Source organism: Amphiprion ocellaris, chromosome 8 (genome assembly GCF_022539595.1).
Source record: "Amphiprion ocellaris isolate individual 3 ecotype Okinawa chromosome 8, ASM2253959v1, whole genome shotgun sequence".
Taxonomy (NCBI): Eukaryota; Metazoa; Chordata; class Actinopteri; family Pomacentridae; genus Amphiprion; species Amphiprion ocellaris.
In genome coordinates, this window is record NC_072773.1 from 31,242,734 (window position 1) to 31,268,084 (window position 25,351).

The window sequence follows — 25,351 nt, forward strand, 5'->3', positions numbered from 1 at the left end:
TTAATGTTTCACCAAGATCTCGTATTGATGATGGGAGAGTCGGACCGCTGCACAAAGTCTTTTCCAGAACATCCCAAAAATTCTCAATGGGGCTAAAATCTGGACTCTGTGGAGGTCAATCCATGCGTGAAAATGACTTATGCCCCCCGATCCACTCATTCTCAATGCGAGTCCCATGAATCCTGGCATCGTCATCTTGGAACATGTCCATGACATCAGGGAAGAAAAACTCCATTGATGGAAAGACCTGGTCATTCAGTATATTCAGGTAGTCAGCTGACCTCATTCTTTGGGAACATAACGTTGCTGAACCTGACCAACCCCAGATCATAACTCTAACCCCCACAGGCTGGTAGACACTAGACATGATGAGTTCATCACTTCATCTGCCTCTCTTCTTACCCTGATGCCCCCATCACGTTGGAACAGGGCAAATCTGGACTCACCAGACCACATGATCGACCACATTTTGTCCTTGAATATGATGGTTCATCACTACCCTTCAGGCTTTAATAATGCATTGAATGGTTCTTAACTTGATTGTAGTAGTTTCAGAAATCTCCTTAGTTGTTTTCTTTGCTTGATGCAGGCCAATAATTTGATCCTCCTGAGACAGATTAACATCCTTTCCATGACCACAGGATTTGTCTTCCAACATGGTTGTTTAAGAAATGAGAAGCTCCTCACTGCATCAGCTAGAGTTAAATAAGTTGTTGCAGCTGAAACATTCATCACTGCAGTAATTATCCAATGGAAGGCTCTTACCTATTTGCTTAGTTAAATCCCAATAGGTGGTGACTGTTTTTTTGGCCAGACAGATTAGCTACATGATGGACTATTAATGAGAGACGATATTAGTTATTTATGATCTAATACTAAAATGATAGAATCGAAAAAAGTTTGATAACATCTATGTGATGTGACATAGAAACCCTCTCATTGCTGCCATTTGCTATTCACGCACGCACGCACACACACACACACACACACACACACACACACACACACACACACACACACACACACACACACACACACACACACACACACACACACACTTCTGACCCAAATAAAGCTTGTGCTGGGAGTCAGCAGAGCCCGGTTATTTCTATATCTGTCCCCTTTTCATTCAGCACACCAGCTTTCATCTTGACGACTCCCACACTTTGCTTCACAAATTCACTCACAACTCCATACATCCACCTCTGCCTCATCCACCTGCCGGTCCCTGAGCATCATCGGCATCATAAACCTGCCATCCTCCTCTTTTTCCTGCACACGATACCATCAACTAGCACACTTTACTTCATAGCTTCACATTTCCTTTCAGCAGCCAGCCAGTGCAGAGGTGTGACGAAGAGTTTAGGTTGTTCAGGACATTAGGAATGGCTCCCAAAAGAGAACCCTCAATTAAAAAGTCTCCTTCACCAGTGGCCCAGCCCAGACTTGGTCCTCCTTACCCCTGCCTGCCTGCAGCTCCAAAACCAACTCCAGAGCAGAAACCCAGGATGCTGCGTCCTTCGGATTCACCATTTGACCCAAGCACTTTGGAGGTGAGTGGCTTAACTGCAGTTTATATTTATCTGGCAAAGATTATGTGGGGCATTCATAAATTCTGACCATATTTACAAAATAATGAGTCATATCTATCCAGTCTTATTTTATGTCTAACATATCGTTTATTACTGTTAGACAACAGAGAAAGATGATTTGTAACACTCTTTGTAGCTCTCTATATTTGTGGAACTAACTAAACAGATCAAATTGTCGGCATCAGTCTGAAAGTGAATCTAAGCTAAGCAGAGAAATGGGGCACTGAAGATACAGCTGGTTGTCAGTCAGTGGCCTCCTTAGGGAGAGAGAGGCTGCTTCCTGCCATGCTATGTGCTATTTCTTTCACTGGAACGGTGAATCTGACAAATCAATAGCCTGCTCCTGCAGACCAGCACACTAGTGGTTATTACCAGACTCAAATCAACACAGATAAAACTCCAATTTAAAACTCACAGTGAGCAAATTGTTATATTTCACTGGACTAGAAATGTAGAAGTTTTACTTGCCCCATTTTTCAAAACTTTTAATTGCTTGCAAATACTAACGTCATATAAATTTGCTGATTTAGTACAATATCGTCTGTCTTGCCAGTTCCAAATGTTGGTTTCTTACCTCATACAAATGAAATGTTTATTTCAATAAGTCCTTGAGCATAGAGCATGAGGTCATTTAAAAGCTGGCATTAATTTGTCCTACAGATTCTAGACTGAGTTGTTTACAATATTCTCTATCAACTATTTTTGCACAATAGCATATCACAGCTAATTCAGTGCAGAGGTTGCAAAGAATTTCAGTATTTTAAGCTGCACAGTACCTTGCATCTAATACAGCTATGAGGGATCTGTGTTAAAGAAATATCTCTATACAGGTAAAAAAAAAAAAAAAAAAAAAAAAAAACCAATATGAACCAACATTACTATTAGTTATTTGATATATTTTGGATTTATAATAATGTTGTGTCCTCTTAATTTTAGTCCCATTCCGTCAAACCTTTGAATTCAGTAAACCAAGTTCAGCACTATAGAAAATCCAAAACATTATTTGTCCAAACTGTCACAGTGTTATCAAATCAAATGCAGGCACAGCTTAATCGGATAAAATATTTCTAAAGAATATAACGTGCTGAAGAATATTAACATCTCAAATTAATGATGCCCCACATTACAGTTTGCAATAATCTGTCTTAGTCTGGTTGTTGCCTAAGCTTTGCTGCCATCCTCGTGCGCTTTGCTGCATGTACTGCACGGTTTCATGGAGAGAGACTGTCCCATTTAGCCTGTGAGGATATGTGGGCCACGGTAAGACACCCTCTTCTGCTCACAGTGGGATTACAGACATGACAGTAGGCCAGACCTCTTCTGGGCAAAGACATTGCTTTGGCCGGGCTGTAAAGAGATGTGGCTGAAATGTCCCTGATCTCACTGGCCTCAAAGTAATCCATCATTCCTGCATGGCCAGACAGCCAGCTCCTTAATGCAAAGCCCAAGCAAAGTCACTCAGTGCAATCATGCATTCATTTTAGGGTCAAAATCACCGAAGTCAGACATACACTACAAAGAGACAAACATCCTTTGAAGCGTCTTAAAATTAATCTCTCAGAACACGCATCCTTAAGAAGAGTGCACTGACTACACTGGTAATGACAGTCTGCTTAAATGTAACTTACAATAAGAAAAATGTTTTAATGCATATAAAAACTCTAAATGCTATGTAATATAAAATATGATGGCAAATTTTGATAATTTAAAAAGGAAAGTAAAATAAAAGTAACACAAGATGTCTTCTAAAATTCTGAAAAAGTCAGTTCTCGGTCTATGTGCATTAGGAATCATTGTTTCCATACCTCAATTGTGTGAGCTCAATATTAACAACAATTGGTTAATGGCACAAAATAATGCTTGAGGGCACACATCTTAAACTCAGATTTAAGCTGAGCACAGAAAAAGTTTCCCTCTTGTGCAGACACAATGTGAAACGATCATCTACTGTCAAAGTCTGGACACGTCATTCTACACAATGCGAGGTCTACAGAAGCGATAGATTCCCTCCTGCCTTAAAACAGCTTAAAAGTAACCTTTTCTTCCTTTAGAACATGTAAATCAATTAAGCTGTTGCCTCTTTCTCCACACAACCCCCTTGTGCTCGCTGCAGCTTCAACACACCAGCTCAACTGTGACTTTGCTCAGAGATAAAATGACGCCATGTGACACAATGATAAATTGTAATGTTTTAGTGATTCAACCAAACATATCTGTTATCTATTAAAAAAAACAGTATATGAACATGTTAATGGGGTAAATCTTGATTTTCACTAGAGGAGTCTTTAACCCTCTGAACCTCAAAACCTGCTGGTGTATTTGAAAGACATGTCTTTTTGGAAATAAAATGTCAAAATCACACCATTTATCAACCAAAAACTATAAAACCAGAAATAATAGTTTCACCTTTTCACTCATTCAGCTGTGATATGCAGTTCTGTCAAGAGACTTAAGCAAATCGAAGGATAAAATGGTGATATTACATCAAAATCATTTTATTCATATTTTGTAAAAATGTTCCTTTTGCAAAGTTGTCAAAAATCAGATTCTGACTCAACAGATTTTGTAAAAAAATAAATAAAAAGAAATTTTCGCTCCTTCGCACAACCATGAACTTATTAGTGACTCAGCTGCAACCAAACAAATTTGGCAAAAATTCAGGGACATTTCAGCTGAACTGCAGCTGAGCAAATGGGAGATAAATATGTAAAAAAAAGTTTCAAATAGAAAGAGTGAATATATGTTTAGAATTTTTTTCAGAATCGGTAAACGTGGGTTCAGATAAAGATAAAGATAAAGTTCTTTATTTCTCCCCACTCCAGGGGAAATTTACATTGTTACAGCAGTTTTATTTACAATATATACAAGGGTGGCAAAATTTTTAACAGAAAAAATAAAAATAAAAATAAAGTTTAAAAGTGCAAAGATGTGCAGTGCAAGAATGTCTGTGCAAATTTTATGGTTTGGGGTGGTAATGATATAGTCCAGTTTATGTTAACATCAGCCAGTGATGCTGATGTTGTAAAGTCTTATAGCAGATGGGATGAAGGACCTGCGATAGCGCTCTTTCTTGCAGGGTGGATGTCTCAGTCTGCTGCTGAAGGAGCTGCTTAAAGACCCCACAGTGTCATGCAGTGGGTGAGAGGGATTGTCCATGATGGATGTGAGCTTTGACAACTTGGATGTGAGCTTTGACAACATCCTCCTCTCACCCACCTCCTCTATGGAGTCCAGTTCTTGAAATTGTTGAATGTGTTGATTCCATTTTCTCTATTTTTATGGTAAAAAATAAATAATCAAACCTTTTTAAATAATTTATGCCATTATAGCTGTATCCTACTGCACAATAGGCATATTTGAGGTGCCTGTACTTCTAGACATGGTTGTGCTGTTTTCATAGAGGTGCAGGACTCCACCTTAGAAAGGGTTTTTTTTGTTCATTCCCACTGCCACCGAGTGCTTACTTAAAGGGAATACAAAGGAAACGTCACCTTACTATGTGAACTGCTATGACACGGAATGCGTTGTTAATTGACGCTATATTAATAAAGTCACTTATATATAAATCAAAAGTCAGCCTTAGGTCTCCTGTGTTGCTCTACCTGGATTAAACTCAGATTTCTACCTCTAAAGTAATACTGACATTTACATCTCAGTCATAAAATGAATGGTTGGGAGGTTTTAAGGCATACAATCCAAGCATTGTATCTCACAAAACATACCTTGAGCTTTGTTTCTATATATGGAGTTGTGCCTACGCTTCTGCTGGGACGTCGGCTGTACGGTGCTGTACGTCATGACGTAGGGCTACGAGGGTTTCCTCACTCTGCCCTTCTGCTCGAGCCGTCACATTCTTCGGTCTGCCGTCGCCTCGGACACACCTCAGCCGACACAAAACCATGGTGGGTTTTTCGTTGCATTCGACTTAGCTAGCATTACCACCGTTGTTGTGCAATTAAATCTGAGATTCAGTGTTTCCAGAATATTGTTTAGCTTTGCAAAGATGTTCAAATGAGCTGATTATCTGAATTGTCTCGCCGGACGCTAGCGGAAGTGTAACTTTTGATAAGCTAACGTTAGCTTGTACGATACATTAAGTTAGCAATCGCACGTTAATCTAATTAATGTCACCTAAGTATCTTCGTATACATTAAACACTACTGAATGTGTTATAGTTGGAGAATATATTCTCGGAGTAAGTCTAACTAACTAAAAATGTATCCAGGAGCCATTGAAGTTAACCCGAGCTAGCCTTGCGCAGCAAAAGGAACCATTTTCATGTAGCCTAATTTCTTTCTGAACAGTCTGACTTCTCAGAAGATCAAATCCTCGGTGAGTTTTGATTTTGTGTTGTGACATTACCATTATATCCCGCCTGTTTGGCATGCTTTCATTCTTGCTTCTTTCCGATGACACTTTGCCCCGTATCTCCACTATCCCTGCTCTATACTGGCCTGTCGCAGTAGTCGTGGTTTTAGGCTGTAGGTTTTCCTTCTTTGTTTCTTTTCTGTTTCATCACTTTCCCACTTGCAACTGCTTGTCCTTTCCAGATTGAGTTTAACCTGGATCAGATTCATGGTAAGTCAGTGAGAAGGGACCGTCTTGCACAGAACTGTTGGCTATCTCGGAGTGTTTAGGGTGTGATCTGCATGTCGGTTTTGGAACCAAACTTGTTGTAAATGTGAATGCGAGCTGCTTTGCATCGTTGTTTTAATACGTCAAAATCACTCATATTGTGCACATAACGTGATAATAATTACCAGCTTTGACGTGTGTTGCAGTGTTTTTTATATGTGGTCAGTTCGCAGTTTTAAGCCAAACATAGCCAAACCTCGCATCTGTTCCCACAAGTCTCGTCCAGTTAGCCTGTAGGCATTCCTGGTTTTGTCAGTTTTCCATAAACTTTGCCTGTTATCTTCCCAGTAGCTCATCTCCAGTGTGACCATTTTTGGTGCTGGATAAAGCGATGGATGGTTTTTGTCCAGGGACTCGTTTGTTTAATCACCGCTGACATAATAGGCCATAGCTAGTCTCACTCTCCTCCTACTTTCCTCCACTCCTCTAATACCAAATATGGTGCTGGGAAAAGTGCTCACAGGCCAGAAGGGAAGAGGCACATTCCTCAGAACAGGAAAAAACTCCACAACAGTGCCTGAGCTTTTTTTTTTTTTTGGTGAATAGTTAGTTCCATAATATTAGGAACAACCTGCCGCCCGGATATTGTGTAACCCACATCCAGGTCTCCCTGATTGTGAGATTGTAGCTGAGCTTGTCTGTTGAGCGAAACTAGCATGGCCGCTGTTCGATCAAAACAATGTTGCTTATTGACACCTGGTAAAGCCCAGGTAAACTCCACAGAAACAGCAGGAGAGAAAAAAAGCTCAATACTTGTTAATGCAAATGCTTTAGAAGGCTCAGGTACCTCACAGGCTTATTGACTATGCAACAGTAGTGTAAAATATTGATGTGTGAAGCTGGCAAGCAGAAGTGGTGCCAGATGAAGCATTGTCAAGCTTTAGATAGAAGAAAGAAAATGTTCCGAGCCACCTTCCAGACCATTCTGAATGATAGACTATTGCTGAATCTGGTAAAACTATGAACTTAAACACTTGCCATTGCTAACACACTAATCTTTTGGGTATTTATTTTTTACCACAACGACAAGTTATTACTAGTAGTGCTTGATTCACATGAACTTCAACTGAGAAAGATGGTTACATAACAACTATCATATGTTTGATGTTTTTTCAGACAATGTAAAATTGCCTAAAATTTAACAGGTTACAGCTTGTCAAAACTGCTTTTTTACGTTTTATATCAGTGGCCTATGGGTTCTGTATAACATTTGGCAACATAAAATAAGCATTAAGAACAAAAGCAACTTTTGAGTGTCAAGTATGCATCTCTTACTGTAATATAAAAGTTTAAAACACTTATATTAACTCACTGATTTGTCCTGTGTTAAGTAAAGTACTACTAAGAGCTTTTTGAAGCATGTTTGTGTTTACATTATAGAGGAAGTTCAGTAATTTACTCTTTCATTCTTGGCTATCTCTTAAAACTGTCAGATTTCCTGTGCTTTCACACTAATTTACAGAGCTTTATGAACATTTTTTCATTATATATCCGGTTTTCTTCTGGGACACGGACGTTTATATATAATCTAATACATTTGTGGCACATTTCCTTATAATGTGGACATGCTTGATATATTTACAAATTAATCTCATAAATTAAGCATGCCTAAACTATAGAGATGACGGTGTGGAGTGTCTTAATAGTGAAGTTGTTGTTGATGTGTAATGAAGGTGAGGCTGACAAGATTACTAACACAAATGTGTTTGCTGAATTGAGGAAGTTAGAGGGATGTTTGTGATACCTGCCAGCAGGTGGCAAGCTGTTTTCAGTGGTTCCATCACACTTCACCGTGATCGAAATGGTGATTTTATTCTAATTAAAATAATTTTACATTTCAGCTTTCACATTTAGTTTTGTGATTATTTTCAGTGTGGTGAGGTGAGCCCTGGCTGTTCTTAAAAGAACAAATCATTTTTAAGCTTAAGGTTACCTAGCACAATCCAAGCTTTTTCTAATCTGCTTTGTCTCATTTTGTTCACATTATGTCTTTTATGTTTCCATTCAATCTCTATACCATTGCTCCATACTGGTTATCTGCTCACTTCTTCAGTGATTCATGTTCCTACTCTAATTTGTCACGTCTGTCTATCTTGCAGAGTTTAAGGAGGCGTTCCTGCTGTTCGACAGGACAGGAGATGGGAAGATCGGCTACAACCAGTGTGGGGACGTCATGCGGGCCCTGGGGCAGAACCCTGTCAATGCCGAGGTGCTCAAAGTCCTGGGGAACCCCAAGGCTGAGGGTGAGATAAAAATATTGAACTTACAAGGTGTTATACAGTGTAACTTTAATATAGACTGTTCGATTACGTTGACAAAAACATCTGCTGACAAAGAGGGTCTGACTTCTCTCGTATGTTATGTTTTATTTGTCCTTTTACAGAGATGAACACCAAGATGCTAGACTTTGAGCAGTTCCTGCCCATGTTCCAGGCCATTGCTAAGAATAAAGATCAGGGCTCCATGGAGGATTTTGTGGAGGGACTGCGCGTCTTTGACAAAGAGGGCAACGGCACAGTAATGGGAGCAGAACTACGTCACGTCCTCACCACGCTAGGCAAGCTACATTTTATCACCCTATTAAAGGATATCCGTATGGAAAGACTATTTTGGGTTTACACTACATTGCTTTCACTTCCAGGAAAATACTGTATACTATATACTGTATGTTGGAAATATATTTTTGATGTTGCTATCATTATTTTTACTAATCTTTAACTACCTGTGCTGTTACTTGTTTGGTGAAATTTCTTATCCTATTAAAAAAGAATCTAAATTGAATAAATGTTTTTATTTTTCGTTTTCAGGTGAGAAAATGACAGAGGAGGAGGTGGAGACGCTCTTGGCAGGACATGAAGATGCAAATGGCTGCATCAATTATGAAGGTGAGAGCAAAATGTATAAACAAGGTCACGATGGGATGCCAGCTATAATCAGGTTAACGTAAGGCTATTTAGTGTAATCATCTTACCAAGTTTTGGAACTGTGATAGTAGAGCTCCAGTCATACACAACACTGTATCCATACTATGACTTGAAATGTGTAATTGCTAGGAGAAATTATTTGAGAGGAAGAAAATGTAGTTTGGGTTTTCTGTCAAGGCAAATGTTCAGTTTTACAGTAAATCCTACTGCTTTAAGTTCTAAACAAACTGTCGTTGTGATGAGTTGGGTGTTTGTATTACAGAGCCCCCAAAAGGTCGCATAAAAAATTTGTGTTGCCTTCCAATAACATTTGCTTTTCCTCTGACACTGAAGGGCTGAGGTTATGATACAGTATTATGTAGTAGACTGCTGCTGGTTGTGAACACTGTGAGTTTCATTGAAGAATAGAATAGAATAGCCGCTTTATTGTCAACCAGAACATGCACTAACTGGTGCACATTATGACTGAAATTCTGATGCAACAAGCTTGCCATCGGACTGGTAAATACAAAAACAAACCAAAAATATCAATGTCATTATCGTTTTTTTTGCCTATCACCAAAATCGATACAATAATGCCTGGATTTCCCCCACATTTGCCGGACTCAGAGTGAGGGAGGAAGGGAGAGTTCGAACTGTTGTTTGAGTCAATTTTATTTATATGTATATATATATTATATGTATATGTGTGTGTGTGTGTGTGTGTGTGTGTGTGTGTGTGTATATAGCATTTTTTCCATACCTTAAGTCGAAGTAGTTTTCTTAGCCAATATCGGACATCCCTAAAAAAATTAAAGGAGTTTGGTCACCAGCTGTCTCACTGACTGCTGCTTAGAGAAACTGTAATCCTGGTGTGACGTGGTTGTCACTCGTATTGCAGCTGTAGCCATGGATGTGCTGTGATTGTCCCAATGATGGCTGTTAACGGATGTAACACTGACTACATGCAGTGATGGCAGAGCTTCGTAATGGAGCTGCTGTATCTCCTGTGGTGTTTTGGTAACATATTGGCCATTGAAACATCTCAGGCTGAAATTGTAAAACAGCTGGCTCTATCCATAGCACCATAGACTGAACCACAGCTTCAGTCAGATTCTGAACAATAACAACACATCCAGCCACAGCTTCACCCATCACAGCCAGACAGAGCAGCTGCTCATAGCCTGCAGCTTGATACTGTCAGAGATCAGCCTTTTAAAATAAGTAATAAGGATTTAATGCAGTATGTAAAGTGACACGTATTCTCGCCTTTCCGTGGTATCTGTACAGTTTTTCCTTTAACTGACAGAGTGTTATAAGTGGACTGAACTAACACACCAACAGTTCATATCACTCACAGGGAAAGCACAAGCATTGCAAGGTAACACAAAACTTGTGAGATAAAGCAGAATTCTTCCTGAAAAAATTCACGATCGTGACCTTTTGGCTGCTCTGTGTGATTCATGTTGTCGTCTGCCTAATACCTCTTCTTACCACTTCTGTTTAATAGACTTTTTTAAGAGGCCCTGTATAAATGTCAGCTGCTGACGGTGTGTTAACTGTTCTTCTTCCACAGCATTTGTTCGTCACATCATGTCAGGCTGAGGGCCGGTACGGGCATTGTGTATACCATGGGATGGCACCTCCAGGCTTTCCTGCTTTTTAGTTGCTAAATAATCCACCCACAAATGGTCACTCTAACACTAGTCAGCTGTAGTTGCCCCAGTAATTTTTTTGCAAACAGCAACAATTCGCTGTTGCAAAGTAGATTTAACCTGTAGGTGTGTGTGGGAAAGCCTGGTGGTCTCCCTGCTCTTTAGAGCTGAGGGTTTGACCCATGTGTAGCCTCCTGCTGTTCTGTCTCTCTCTCCTGCAGCCCTCTGTCTTGGCCCCTGGCTGCAGCATGCCCCTCTGCATGTGTCAGTGGCTCCCCTCCGTTTACATGGGGATATGGTGGACACACAGGGAAGAGACTGGTCTCATTCAGGGAAAGCCTGGTGGCATTTGAACTAATTGGTGTGGTGGTTATGAGGCAGCTTTTCTAATTTCATTTGCATGTCATTTGGTGCTGTTATAACAGGCCTTTTTCTGTGTTGGTGTTGGAGACGCTGTTCCTTTCAAAGCCACTACACACAGTAGATGTACCTGTTCTTAATAGACTTGTTTTACATCTGTACATAGCATAGCCACCAGCTTTGGGAGAGTGAACCAGTCCCTTTTTTTTTTACTAACCAGAGAACTGCAATGAGTCGCTCTTGTGCTGATTGTTTTCTCCTCTGTACTGATGGAAGCTGAATTTTTAGCTGACCGCTCTCTGACTGGACTGTAGCTCCCCTAATCTTCTCCCCTTTTCTCTGCTGCTCAGCTAGAGGAAAGCATACAACGAGGATGGCTTCTCTAACCAGCTCTCTTTGGATCATAGAGGGCCAACTGCTTTGGCTTAATAGGAGATAGAGATGATTACCTCACCTCTTTCTCTCAGTTCAACTCTTCAACCCCCTCTGAGCAGAATACGGGGGATCTGCCTCCAAATGCAGCATCTCCCACCCAGCCTCACCAGTGCTGGATGAGGAGGGGGGCCTTCGCTCCACATGCTGTAGTTGGGGTAGGTCTCTGTCAAGATTTAGACCGTGAAACTCACATTTGTCTCTTTCTTGTTTCTTTTTTACAGAACTGGTCAGAATGGTTATGAGCGGGTGAAGACGGAGGCCATCCCACTTTTTTTTACCCTTTCACATGCACCCTGTTTTTTTGCATTTAGCTTCTATAGTCCCCTCAAACTTTTTCATGAGTTAGTTTGTCACATTTAATTTAAGAAGTGCCTTTACATTCCTGCAAAAGACCACAAATGATCCTTGACATGTATGACCAACTTGCATTCACTGAGTCTGGGTGCTTGCAATATTTGCTGCAGCATTTAAAGGTGGACCATTTAAGACAACAGAAATTGTTAAAGATATGCAACACTTGTTGATACTAGTGTGTCAATGCTGGATGGGACATTTATATATATATATATACAGTATATACACACAATACTATCAGCAGCCTGCTGTGTCATTGGCTAAGACTTGGTGGTTAAAATAATGTAAAAATAATGTTCCTTATTGTGCGGTAAACCAGTAAAGCCATAATATCATGAGACAAAAAGAAACATTTCAAAGAGGTTCCTGTGTTTTTAATTCACCCCAATTCATTTGCAACATTTAAATAAATGTTTTTCCTGAAAACCTATTAAAGTTATGTGCCGTGTTTCTCAGCAGGTCTCGCAAAGCGTTGATCTACTACATCTGTGCTGTTTTTCCACTGACACAAGAGGGCAGTGTTGCTAGTGGAATCTATACTAAAGGCACCATTTTATCGTCAGAATATAGAGTTTGTACTGCGAGAGTATCCTGCTCTTTGTGATTAGCTGACCAAAATTAATAGTAAATTCTAAGTGTAGATTGGTTGGTCGGTCATGTCAGAATCAGCCGTTTTGGTTATAATTTAGAATCCCTTCAGTTTGCAGTAAATGTTTACAGATATTACAGTTGGACATGTAAATATAATTTTTTCAGGGTTTTGGCTGTAAATTTTTAGAGAAAAGATAAAGTGCAAAATCTGTGAGGTATATACGGTAGAACGCTGTTTGGTAGCTTCCTGACCTTTTCTTCATTTTCCTCACAAGCAGCCACAACTATTTCCCCTCATTAGGCACCACAGCTCTGGGAGTGTGAAGCTCATGTGTGTGGGGTAAGGTTCAGGAGGATGTCATAGTACACTGCTGAATAGGTTGTCCACTAATTACTCGGTGTGTGTATGTGTGTGGTCGATGGAAGTCAAGGCTATTGATTATTTTAATCCTCCTATTTGTGAGTCTGTGATCCTCGTGGCTCTGCATTCGACAGGGGAATCACTAATGGGCCTCAGCGCAGCCCGTCTCAGACCTCTCCCCATCCAATTAACTTTCAGCTGGAATCTGCCAGGAGAGAGCCGGGGGCTGGGTCCAGGCATGGTGCAGCTACATCCCACTTCTTCTGCTCGGGAGCAACAGATTCACCAAATCCTTTACGCCTAGAATGTCATCAGCTCTCCACTCTAATTAGACACTTTACTTTTTGCCGATAATCTGAGAGTTATTCATGATTCCTTCTCTTTAAAATGGAGATGATGTTTCCTCTCTCACAGGTTTAGGAACTGTTGACGTGGCTGCACTGAAAATGATGGCCCCTTGAATAAAGCGGTGAAATTAAGTGTGTAGAAAACAACAAATTAGTAGGGGAAATATTCACCAATTAGTTTTACATCACCCATAAAAAAAATGTAAAGCATAATAAGGTTTGATCGTTTTATAATTGATTATATATCATGTGAAATAACACCCACAGTTCCAGTATGAATAATGTCTGTCTCGGTCATTTCATGCCAGGTTTAACATCAATTAGAGCTTATAGAGCATCCATAAACACAGAGCCTGTCAATAAATGATACAAATTCTTCCTTTAAGCAAAAATCTGTCTGTTCTTGTGAATGATTAGCTTCAATAACTAAAAATTCTGCAATTCTAATTACTTTTCTTCTTTGAGGTGATTAAGTAGAAATAGCATATCGGATGATTCTTATTCTCATGGTTAAAAATGGAGAATAATGGGATTGATTTAGACAATCAGTCAATAGAAAATTCTGAGACTGTTTTGAAAATCATGTAAGTAATTTTCAATCCAAAAATGACCAGAATCTACTCATGCCAGCTTTTCTATTGTAAGCACTGCTGTGTTTGTTTTTACATAATATTTAACGGCATATCTGTAGGTTTTGGGTTGACAGGTGAACAAAGCAAGGCTCCTCTGGCTTTGGTAAATTTGAGGTGGTGATGTAGGGGCTTTTGTCCAATAATGTTTACTTTAACTTTCTGTGTGCATTTAGAAATATAGATTCACATAAAGAGGATACGTGTGTGTGAAAGATTTAAAAAGAGCCCAGAATGATGTCCATAAATTTATCAATAAACTGATGAAATTCTAGCAATGTTATTTAAGGAAAATTTAGCCAGTTCTCTGGATGTATTTATTGTTATTAGTCAGCTTTACCACAAATGATCTGGTTTCAGAACCCTAATAAATAATGTCAAGCCATATTGAACACTGGAACAATTGGTTTTGTTAGTACAATTGATCACTATATTGTTGCGTTTAAAATGTATACATTGCCTGGATTTTGTAGATCCTGGGTGTATTATAAGCTGAGGTCAATGTAGCTGTATTAATGTTTGTGTCTTAGACAGAGTCTTAAGACATATTGGAAATCCATTGTGTAGCAGGCAGTGGCTGTGGTCAGCCCCTGTTGCTTCGATCTCAGCTGTAACTCCACGTAGCCGTGTCATATATCCAATTCTCCGAAGCCTGTCCAAGTGGTCTCATCAAATAAAACTGAGCGAGGGTCTGCGTGTTTCTGACTGTTGAGTGTCCCTGCTCATGTGCAGCCGTGACCGTCACCAGGCCAAAACAACATGCAAGACCACACACAAGGTAGGCATAGATATTTTAATAGCAATTGTATACTCGACCTTTTCCATATACCAGATAGCCCGTCCCGAAATTACTATGTTCACACATAATGATACTTTTGACAGCATCTCAAAAATAAAGTACTAACCAGATATGGCAGTGTAATTCTAGTAACATGTTTTGTAATGCATTGCACAACATTTAGTGTAAGTAAAACACTGAACCTGTCCATTTTTCACTGCCCCGGTATCTTACAGTATCTGTGTATTCCACTCGTAACACACACACACGCGCGCTCACACATACACACACACACACACACACACACACACACACAAAATATCGTCAATAATGTACTTGGCAATTAAACCTTCATTACACACGAGTTCCATCCATGAAATGTATTGTGATATGCCGCCTTGTATTGTTCGCACATTTTCTTTTATCTTGCCAAGTGATATTCTGTGCCATGATGAAAACAGGAGAGGACAGTCAAACATCTGTCTATTCAAATGACCGTATTTTAATCAGCACTGTGCCAGTGCAGGCTGAATCACAACAGGGATTTAACTCATTTCAGTTGGCGTAATTCACTTTGAAGCAGAGAGAAAAAAATATTTTACAATGACAAGTTGCAAAATATATGCAGGCCATTTGATCAGAGGTCACTGGAATGGAGAGGAGAAATGTAAATACTGGAATACATTAAGTGGGCATTTGTCTCTGCTTTGTAGTCTTAATTAATGGCACCCTCAACACCATTATTGCAATAAAAAGATCAGACTTATGGTGTTTTTTTAAAATATTCTATTTCTCATAATGTCAGTAAATACAGAACACATTATAATACTGTAGATATTTCAGAGCCACAATGTGGAGTTGTTATTTGCACTGATACTATACATATTCTGAAATTCATATTTGCACACAAAGGGTGCCAATGAAGGCAGTTGCTCATGATGGTTGGCTCATTATCACACAGTTTTCACTTCATTCCACTTATCTCTGATTTTCACTCGATCCTTTTGTAGTCTACTGTGATCTCACGGTGTCTGTATGCAGGTATGTGCATGTGTGTGCTTGCTTGCATGCATGCGTGTGCATATATTTGTGTGAACACTGCATGTCTGTGTATGTGCATTAATCTGCATACATACATGTCGGTGTAGGTGTCAGTTTGTCTCTATGTATGCATGTTGATGTTTTTCTAACCACTTCTCTCTCCACGTGTCCAGTGAGGATTAGGTTCAGTCTGGGTAGATGAGGAAGCCGGAGAAGGTGCTGTACTTGTTTGTGTTTCCTCCGTGGACCTTCCCTCCGTCCAGCTGCACGCACACCTCATCGCCTACATCCAAATGCAGGATCACACTGTTGGAGGCATAGTCGTAATTCTGATCAGCGTCCTGAGCAATGGCGCTTGCTCTTACCTGTCACCGACAGAGGACAGACACGTTGACAATTAGAAGATGGACGAAACTGCGCAAACACTTGGTGAGCAGCTCTTTACAACAAAACAAAAAAAAATGTAATTCTCTGACTTTAGCACGTTTTATTTTAGGGTGGGTCAGGATCTGTTATTACAGCCTTTCAGATGAGACATCCAGGAGTGTGACACCACCTCCACAGTGATACTGGTTTAAAAGATGAATGGGAAAGTGACCCGTGACCCCAGAGGTGAACACAGCCACTCTGTCTCTTATTGATCAGTTGTGGATGGGACTCAGAGCAAAACACGGGGGGATGAAGACCTGATTGGGTTGTGGAGATAAGCAGAATCGCCGGGGACAACAGGTTGTCTATGGGGAAACAGACTCAGCAGAGAAACACCATCACTATCCGCATCAGCTATTGACCTGTTGCTTATGATGCTGGGCCAGCTCAATATGCATGATATTGAGTGACTATGCCTAAGCTAGACAGTTTCACATTTGCATGCTGCATGTGAGTTTGGTCTTATTGACCCAGCAGCAGTGGATCTTTACTTGTTTGTTAACACATTTAATTGGGTTTACTCAGTGTGGACATAAATACACATGCCTAGACTGAGGTACTGTTGTACAGAAAACCGGATTTCACCATCTATGACTGTACCTTTAATCTATCCTATCAAGCATATATCGTTGTATCATTTCATGTTATTAACCCCCCTGTTGTCTTCATTTACGGACACCAAAAAATATTGCTTCCTTGTCTGAAAAAATTTTAAAAAATCAGGAAAAAAATTCCCCAAATTTATGAAAATTTGCAAAATCTTCAGGAAGAAAATTCTAATAATTCCTTAAAAATTTCCCTTAAAAAATGTATTTTAAAAAATCCCCCAAATTTTGCAAAAAATTCTTGTAAATATTTGTAAATATATAAATGAGTAAAAATCTTCCAAAAAATGAGTAAAAATATCTAAAGTGATTACATTCATATCAGTAAAACTTCTGATATTTTAACTGTGAAAATGTATTTTTTTTCCCACATATTCAAACTTTAAAATAGATCAATTCGACGTGTAGGACGACACGAAGGTTAAACTTGCATGTACATGTCGGGAGCGTAATGAAATACTTTGTATAAATCTCACAATCTGAAATAACATGCAGCCCTTTCAGAACCTAGTTTGAATGTTATTAAAGTGTGTCAAATGCCTTTAAAAAATCCACAAACAGTAGCATTCCTTTTAAAAAATCTCCTAAGTAGGATGTATCAATAATTCTGGTGTAGCAGCTCCAATCATAAGACGTATGTCAGCCATCAGTGGCCTTGTGTCTGGCTCAGTGTCCGTCTACGGTATGAGCACTCAATCTATGTCAGCATCCAGACAAGCCACGCACGTCTCCATGACAGCCACAGAATCTGATCTGCAACTCAACTACCATCATGTCATTCCCATCACTGGGGCCTCGTTCTCCCCAATGAGCATGCATCAATTCGAAAACAGTCAATCGCTGAGCAGCAGAGCCTGAATTACTGTAACTAAAAAAATATGCTCTTTTCCCTCTGCACCAATCCATTTTGCCCTTGTCTGAACACCCTTTTCACCATCTATCAACCCCGGAGTTGTGTTTCATTGCATGAACAATATCTGTAGGTGTCCTAAAGTAAGATGCAGGTCATGGATGATGCATTGAAACATACAGCATGCTGGTGACCAGTGGTTAACCATGTCCCTGTCCACTCTAAACCAGATTGATTAAGGGAGCAGAGAAATCAATCTCCTGGGGTTCACAGCTCAACAATCACTCAGTAAAAGTGATCACAGCTATTGTTACACTACTACAAGAGTCTTGTTTCATTACATTTCAGATTCTGCAGTCCACAGGGGCATTTGTAAGTTTAGATAACCCTGGAAGCTTATGTCTAACGTGATTACAATTCTATTCAGTTTTTCTCATTAAATGTAGGACAAGAGTGCACTTTAAGCTATTCATGAGTGATTTTGCTTATATATTGCAAAGTATTACAATGTACATGCAACTGCTCATTTTATCTCCATTATTTTTTAATGACATTTAAGTAACTAGTCTGCTGCTGTAATATGTGAACTGACCTCTAACATTGATGTAGCCTCATCTTAAACAGCTCTAATAACCATTTTACTGTAAATTCTGTCCTATTATCATAAGGCTCACTGACACACAAACTACCTGATTATCCTTTATATTTTAATCTATGCTTTTCTTTGTTCCTCAGAACAGTATCAACTGAAGAAAATACACCTTTTTCTTACTTTCTGATCATCATTTGACAGCAAATGCATCTTTGCTACTTGTGTGAAAATTTCACGCATATGAAATATATATTTCATATTTAGAAATCTGTTTTTATTTTGTTAGAAAATCAGAATGTTCCATTTTCATTTTCCATTTGGGGACTTTTGTGTGACCCAGCCTGCCCAATTAGTATAATTAATCACTGGGCAATTTCTAGCCTTTCTTAGGTCTTTATAAGACCATCTCTCAAACAACAAGAACAACAACATATTGTCATCTATAAAGGTTATATTGTTCTGCTTGACATGTGTAGTGACAGCCAATATCACATTTGCATGTTTGGCTGCTTCTGACAGTGATGCTGTTGTTGTGACTTCCTATCGACATCAGGCATATGCCATCCTGCTCATTATTTTGGCCAAACCGTGCTGTGGAGGGAGATGTAGGCAGATCTTTCTCCCGTCAGCCCTTCTCAGATTTTAATGGCTTTAATGGAAGTGCTGTTTAATTCTGAACAATAGAATAATATTAATCGCTCAGCATATGTCACTTTCACAATATATGATATATGAATTAGGGCTTCCAGTGGTGTTGCTGTGCTTGAAGGAATAATGCGAGCCATCCATTAATGCAGATAGCAGACGGAGAGGCATGAGGGAGTCGTGGTGGGATTAGGACAGGAAGCCGACAGAGGAGATGGATACGGCTGGAGGACACAGACTGATCCATGTGAACCAGGCAGCATACAGTGCTGATCCTGGAGTTGGAAGGGTTGTGAGCCGTGAGCCAGGGGCCCCTCAGGGCTTGCCTGTGGCTGTCTCTGCCTCCGCCTAGCCCTTTCATTATAGGGCCTCCAGTAAACACGTCTGGGAGCAGAGGGCCACAAGCGAGGAGGAAGGAGGAGATGGGCTCGTGGTGTGAGGAGCAGCTGCAGTGTCATTTTCTATACAAAAAGCAGACCAGGATAGACAAAATGAAGCAAGAGGCGGGGTGAAAAGGGCCAGAGAGTTGAGGAAGGGGGGCCTAGAGTAACAGACTGATCAAGCGAGGCTATTTTGTGAGGCCGGGGAGATGTGGGGGTATATGAAGTCTTGTTTTTATCTGTGGTGCTTTGCTCCACTGGTAATAAAACTGACAGGATTCATTCACTGTGATATACTGACCTCTTAGAGCGGAGACAATAGAAAAGTAGCTGTTAAACTTACCTAAGGGACTCCAGCACATGGCAGAGGGGTGGGGGGGGGGCGATGTTGTGGAAATAGAATATTTATTGAATAGGTTTTCCCTCTCCTCAGGGAGCCCAGGGATTACATGGTGACAAGCGACTTAAGCATTGAACCGTGCCTTAGATTGCTATTACCTGCCATTCAGTATTATAGTCTGTGTTCTATGGCACCTGTGCACAACACAAATGGGGAACACTTATCTTAATTATTGTTTCATCAGAGGCACACAATCATATCTTATTTAGATCTCCCATTACCTAAAAAGACAACATTTGTCTTGTCTTCATGGAACAAAACTCTGCTGTGTGTCTACCTCTTTCCCTCTCTGAGGCTAATTATATTTCACCTGTAGCATATCTGTGTCTCCTTACTGGAGAAGTTAATACAGGTACTGGTCATTACAGCAAGTGATGACATTTTAACACTGCTGTGTGAGATAACTTGACCTTTCTCTGAGCTATTAAAAGAGACTGTGACAGGTGAAAAATCAAGGGAGAGATTAAATGGGAGCTGAGAAAGTATCTATTTGCCTACATAGCATCAGGAATATGTAATATAGATTTACAGTGTAGCATTATAGAAATGTAAAGGAGTGGGTGAACAGCTCGCATGCTTGTTAATAAGGAGAAGGGGAGATGTTCTGTTGAGAAGGTACGCATGACGTATTACCACCCTTCACAGCATGCCAACATTAGCATAGACTGTCTTCATAACATTTGCTTCCAATTCGGAATATTAAATAGTATACAACTCATATATCCTTGACAGTGAATTAGAAACAGAATGATTAAACATATTTATAATAGCAATGGCAGCCATGAGAAAGGCATTTATAATTTTTTATTACGAGTAAGGCTAAATCAATATTGAATCATTAAGTATCATAATGATACAATATGGATCCATCATCTTTCCAATCTGGGTAATCAGATTTGTGTCTTGTCTCTGTAAAAACAGCATGAGTGGTGATTAATCAGCTGTGTGGTGTAACAGCACGGATCAAACCTCCAAATCATGTGTTGGAATGTAACTCTATGTCAATTACAAACATGGAAGGAGCTGAAGTGTGACCCGCTTCAATCACAAATCCCCTGACTCTGAAGTGATGCCATGCTACCATGATTTGTTGAAGTTAGATTGAGGTGTGAGCAGGTAGGATTTACAGGGTGGGGATTTAGTGAAGGTAATAGGTATTGGATCTATAGGAATCTCGTGGAAGCCTTGCCACAGTCAGCACATCCTCCTGAGATCTGGGCTTCGCATTACACGTCACATGACACGAGTCACTGTCCAACAACCAGATAAAGGTGTAGTTGTGTGTTCAATCCTGCCAGAGGAAATCTTTTGTCATCCAGAATTAATGTCTTTGTCGAGTTTAAACTGCCTCCAATGAGCGTCTGCACTTGTTCAACCGGTGCATAAATAGAGTTTGCAAAAACAGTTTTTTCTCTTTCTCTGGCCGACCTTGATCACTTGTCAAGCCGAGACGTGTTGAGTGGGTGTCCATTGGTCATCATGCCTGAGCTCATCCTGGCCTTCACCGCCAGCCTCCCAGATGCCTCGTCTACCAGCCCACTGTCTCCACACCTCCATTAAGTCATCTATCTTCCTCTGCTCCACCCCTGATCTTCCATCAACTCACTTGTCTTGTTTTGCTCTCGCTTTCTGCGTCTTCAGCTGGACATCTCAGCATGTCCCTGTCATGTCGAGTCTCTTGTGTTTCATTCATTCTCGCTGAATGTGTCTGAGCTGAATCTGTTGGACTGGCTGCCGAACAGACAACAGGTTACAAATTACCTCATCGCTGAAGGTATAAAAGTTGCAAAAACACGGGGAAAGGCAAAGAGGCAAATTTGTGGTTACGGCAATCCTTTTTAGGGGGTATTAAAAAAAAGCAGCAGGCGGACAAAATATCCAATAAAGCTTCAGCACCTACGGCTATAGTAAAACAGGTTGTTTGAATCTATGGTCCGCAATGCAACCTGTCGAACACAGTGCCCATTTAGTAAACCCCATCCACTGACTGGCCTCAGGCTGACTACCCGCCTGCCTCGGGGCTTCAATAACTCCAAACATGATCAGGCATTCTGCAGAATTCCATTTATACTCCATTTTCATCTACCAGTCGCACTGTTTGGGTAGATTCCTGTTTGGTGAGTGCTCTATTTAACAGAACTATTTAAAGAGGCCACCTGACGGGTGTCAGATGGACCTTGGTGAGGTTAAATAATTGAGTTGAGTGAAAAGATAATTAATGGAGAATCAATGAACAAGCTGGGAAGGGGTTAGGAGAGGAAAGTATAGCGGGTGTTCAGGGGATCTAATCTAAGATGTATAAATTATTTAACAGGCTAAAATGACTGGAATGACAATATAGGACATTAGGCAAGCAGCCTTAAACACATATTCACCTTTGTGGTCTCATGCATATACAATCAAACAATGGTAAATGAGGAATTATTTTAAACATTTAGTTACACATTTTGAAAAAAAAGCAAATCTAAATGAGGCTATTTCATTACAACTGTGATGATAAACTATATTGTAGGGGTGAGCCTGCATTAGTGTATGGCCAGCTCTCGGTGCGCTGCATGTCTGAGCGGAGGGTATTTGCATTTAAAGTCCTTGATGAATGAATGAATGTAAAAAGCAACTTGAAGAATGTTTCCTGAATTTGGAGTCCTCTGATGAAATCCCTGTGATTTATCCCACCTCTCTTCTCCTCTTCCCCTCATCAGCCCCTCTGTCTTTAATTAGTGTCTGGGGAATGAGGGAGTGGATGAGTGGACTGTCAATTTTACATTCATTATTTATTTAGCTAAGGTGTAAACTGACTGGTCCACATACTGACAGACATTTCTCCTGTGCTCTTTTGCACTTCTGTTTAGGCGATAATCAAGCTCTGTGTATGATACTTACTAATTAGACTGTTCCTTTTGGCGGCAGCGGCTGTATTCTGCCACTTGTCATTTAGCCACAGTACATGTGGGAATGCAAATATCTGCAGCTGCAAGTTTAGACTGTATAGCAAGAATTTCCCTTAATGAGGAGGAAGATTGCAGTTTCATTCTTTGGCTGTCATGTTGCCACTTGCTAAGTGGAATGTGCTCTGAATCTGAAGAGCTCAATGGTACAGAGGTGAATGTGAGTCAATGGAAAAACAGGATGGTCAACAGTGAAAGGAATCTGTTGTATGGCCATGTGTGTGTGTGTACATACGAATCATTTTATATACACCTTATTGCACATACACCTTCATACATGCACATATTCAGACAGACACACATTTACTAACCAGGCCATTCTTCTTCAGGTCAGCCCACATGCTCGTCCCGTCACCACCTCTCATTAGAACGTGGTAGGTGAAGAAATAGATGCCAGGCAGAGGGCAGGTGAACTTGCCAGTGCTGGGCTCATAGTAGTTACCTACATTGGTCACCACATCATCAAACTTCAGTATTTCACTGCCCTCGTGTTGCTTGCGTAGCCCTGCATAAAAGGCAATTTTAGGAGTGTAGACCGAGGGAGAATAGCCACCAGGGCCTGGGCCTGGGGGACCCTGTGGCCCTGGTTTGCCTGGCTCTCCAGGTGCTCCACGTGCTCCTGGAGGACCAGGGATCCCTGGAGGTCCTCGAAGCCCAGATTTGATCTTCTTTCCAGAATAATCCTGTGGAGGTGGAGACACAGCTGTCAGCTCCTGGCCTGGCTGAGATGTAGCGTAGGGATCACATACCATCCTGCAGCTTCCAAGCATTTCATAATGGCTCCCTGTATTTCTGCTGTTCCCTCCTTTGGTTGTGTGGACCAGCAGGGGAATGGCCACCAACAGAATAAGAACCATTGCCACACCTATAGCAGCTCCAATGACACGTTTCCTGCGGCTGAGCCGCGAGGCGGCCAGCGTCAGGAAGTCCTCTTCCCCCTTTGCTGGAATAGTGCCGGCCAGGATGAAGCCTCTTAGAGAACCAATACGGTGTGAAAAGTTGAAGAAAGATATTGAGAGGAGTAGGGGGGAAACAGTGTATCACTGGGTCAAGTATAAGAGAGAACACAAAATGGCAGACGGCCAGGAAGGAAACACCAGAAGACAAAATCCAAGAGAAATTGTAAAAATGTTCTGGTGACCCAAAAACAAGATATTTAAAAAAAAAAAAAAAACAACCTATATGGGTGCAAAGATAAAAGCTTCACACACCACAATTTTTCAAAAAATAAACACAAAAAAATATGAGCTGTCTCAGATTTGTGGTGACACAAAAAACATAATTTAATTGATCAAGTCTGGTTGGCCTTTTTCTTACTCCTGTCGTCCTGCAGTTCTGTTCAATTTTCAGCATCAAACAGAAACCATAACTGGCACCGAGGCGGTTATTATGAAAGCAGAGCTTATTAAAAGTATGCTGAAGTGAGAGCTGGTGCCAAATTCAGCTCAGTGAGGAGGGTGTGGATATATTGTTTGTTTTGTTGGATGAAGTGTAATTTACAGTTTTTTTCAAAGAAAATTATTCTTTCAAGCCCCCCTACAAATCATAGGATTTCACTTCATGTGGATAAGTCATTTAATGCCATGGCTGTAAGTAAAAAAAAAAAAAAGTTCATCAGAAATCTTTTCCTGACCCAATCATCTTATGACCCCAACTTTTATCTGTCCAAAAGGGTCTTTGTTGTTTTTGTTTTAGAAAACCACAAAAAATTTTGTCAACTTGGGTGTGCTTTTGATAGAGTCCTTGTCTGATATGTCTGGATCTGGAAAGGACAGCAAAAAGAGCAAAAGCACTCAATAATTAATTGTCCTTATTTACCACATACATGTATATAATTTAACTGCACTGAACTGTTAAGTAGTTAATTGCATTAAATCAGCTTTTGAGAAAGACTCTTTAGATGATACAAAAGAAATAAGTTTTAAAAAAATAAATGATGGCAATACTATATTTTAGAAATAAGAAAAAAATGTATTTTCTATAGTTGATATAAATGACATGAATTATACGTGATAACCTACAGTGAACATGTTTTTTTTTGTTGTTGTTCAATTTAAATTTGCTAAATAAAACTGAAAAAAATCCAAAGAGAAACTCACCACTTGCTCCTTATGATCCAAAAATATTTATGGAGAATCAAGTCTTGTGTGCATCAATCTTCTCCACGTCCCACCAGAATGACTGAAGGACTTTGGACCGCTGGAGTGCCAAATGGAGAGCTGGAGAGCCGACGGGCGCGCAGGAGATGCCAGGAAAGTGGTGCGAGTTCCTTTAATCACAGCGTAATCCCCTCTTCTCTCTCCAGGTAGGAAATTAAGTCTAAAAGCCGATAACTTCTAAAGGAAATCAAGCCCAGAAAAACACCTGCTTGAACACTTTTTTTTTTTTGGACGCAATTCCAAAAAGCGGAGCGCACGACAGTCTGACGCTCCTCTCCAGTTTATCTGTTCACTGTATCGCTTTTCGCAGCGTTTGGTCCATAGCTGTCCTCGTCTTCACCTGTTAGATTTCTCTCTCTCTCTCTCTCTCTCTCTCTCTCTCTCCCTCTCTCTCTCTCTATTATGCAGGCGTATATATGCTCTTCCATATACTCCATTGTCAAAACGGTAATTTATTTAACTCCATATCTTATTTATTCCTGCTCTGATTTGCTGTTTTTCCTTTTAAATTACTGTTATGTGTTGTTGTTGATATAATCATTAAGATGCAGTTACTTCACTGTATACTGATACAGATGCAGACCTGACTGCACTGATGCTCCCCATCTGTATCTTGTTAGTCTGACATTCACTTGTTGTTAGAGGCAAACTCTTTGCAAGCA

The 25,351-nt window shown here is 40.2% G+C and overlaps 2 protein-coding genes across 4 annotated transcripts; one reads left to right on the forward strand and one right to left on the reverse strand.

Moving 5' to 3' along the window:
* The first annotated feature begins 1,370 nt into the window (after window positions 1–1,370).
* zgc:153867 (uncharacterized protein LOC337226 homolog) lies at window positions 1,371–12,369 on the forward strand. 3 transcript variants are annotated; one of them, XM_023297136.3, is made up of 7 exons: window positions 5,364–5,494; window positions 5,897–5,924; window positions 8,327–8,470; window positions 8,611–8,784; window positions 9,035–9,112; window positions 10,707–10,741; window positions 11,802–12,369. In XM_023297136.3, the coding sequence occupies exons 1-6, from the start codon at window positions 5,492–5,494 to the stop codon at window positions 10,733–10,735; spliced, it is 456 nt and encodes a 151-aa protein (XP_023152904.1). In that variant the 5' UTR covers window positions 5,364–5,491; the 3' UTR covers window positions 10,736–10,741; window positions 11,802–12,369. The 3 variants fall into 3 exon arrangements, with proteins under 3 accessions (XP_054868684.1, XP_023152904.1, XP_023152905.1); XM_055012709.1 differs by lacking the exons at window positions 5,364–5,494; window positions 5,897–5,924; window positions 10,707–10,741 and adding exons at window positions 1,371–1,553; window positions 6,143–6,170; XM_023297137.3 differs by lacking the exon at window positions 10,707–10,741.
* A 2,272-nt stretch (window positions 12,370–14,641) lies between these two features.
* Window positions 14,642–25,208, reverse strand: c1ql4a (complement component 1, q subcomponent-like 4). Its single transcript, XM_023297153.3, has 3 exons — window positions 24,630–25,208; window positions 22,842–24,292; window positions 14,642–16,046 (listed from the first exon to the last, which is right to left on the reverse strand). The coding sequence occupies exons 2-3, from the start codon at window positions 23,385–23,387 to the stop codon at window positions 15,867–15,869; spliced, it is 726 nt and encodes a 241-aa protein (XP_023152921.1). The 5' UTR covers window positions 23,388–24,292; window positions 24,630–25,208; the 3' UTR covers window positions 14,642–15,866.
* Window positions 25,209–25,351: the final 143 nt, after the last annotated feature.

Coding starts and splice junctions, on each gene's coding strand:
- c1ql4a (XM_023297153.3), bottom strand. CDS start 23,387: ATGGTTCTTATTCTGTTGGTGGCCATTCCCCTGCTGGTCCACACAACC. Junction 16,047..22,841: donor ACCTGAAGAAGAATGGCCTG/GTTAGTAAATGT, acceptor TGTCGGTGACAG/GTAAGAGCAAGCGCCATTGC.
- zgc:153867 (XM_055012709.1), top strand. CDS start 1,386: ATGGCTCCCAAAAGAGAACCCTCAATTAAAAAGTCTCCTTCACCAGTG. Junction 6,171..8,326: donor TAACCTGGATCAGATTCATG/GTAAGTCAGTGA, acceptor TCTATCTTGCAG/AGTTTAAGGAGGCGTTCCTG. Junction 9,113..11,801: donor TGGCTGCATCAATTATGAAG/GTGAGAGCAAAA, acceptor TCTTTTTTACAG/AACTGGTCAGAATGGTTATG.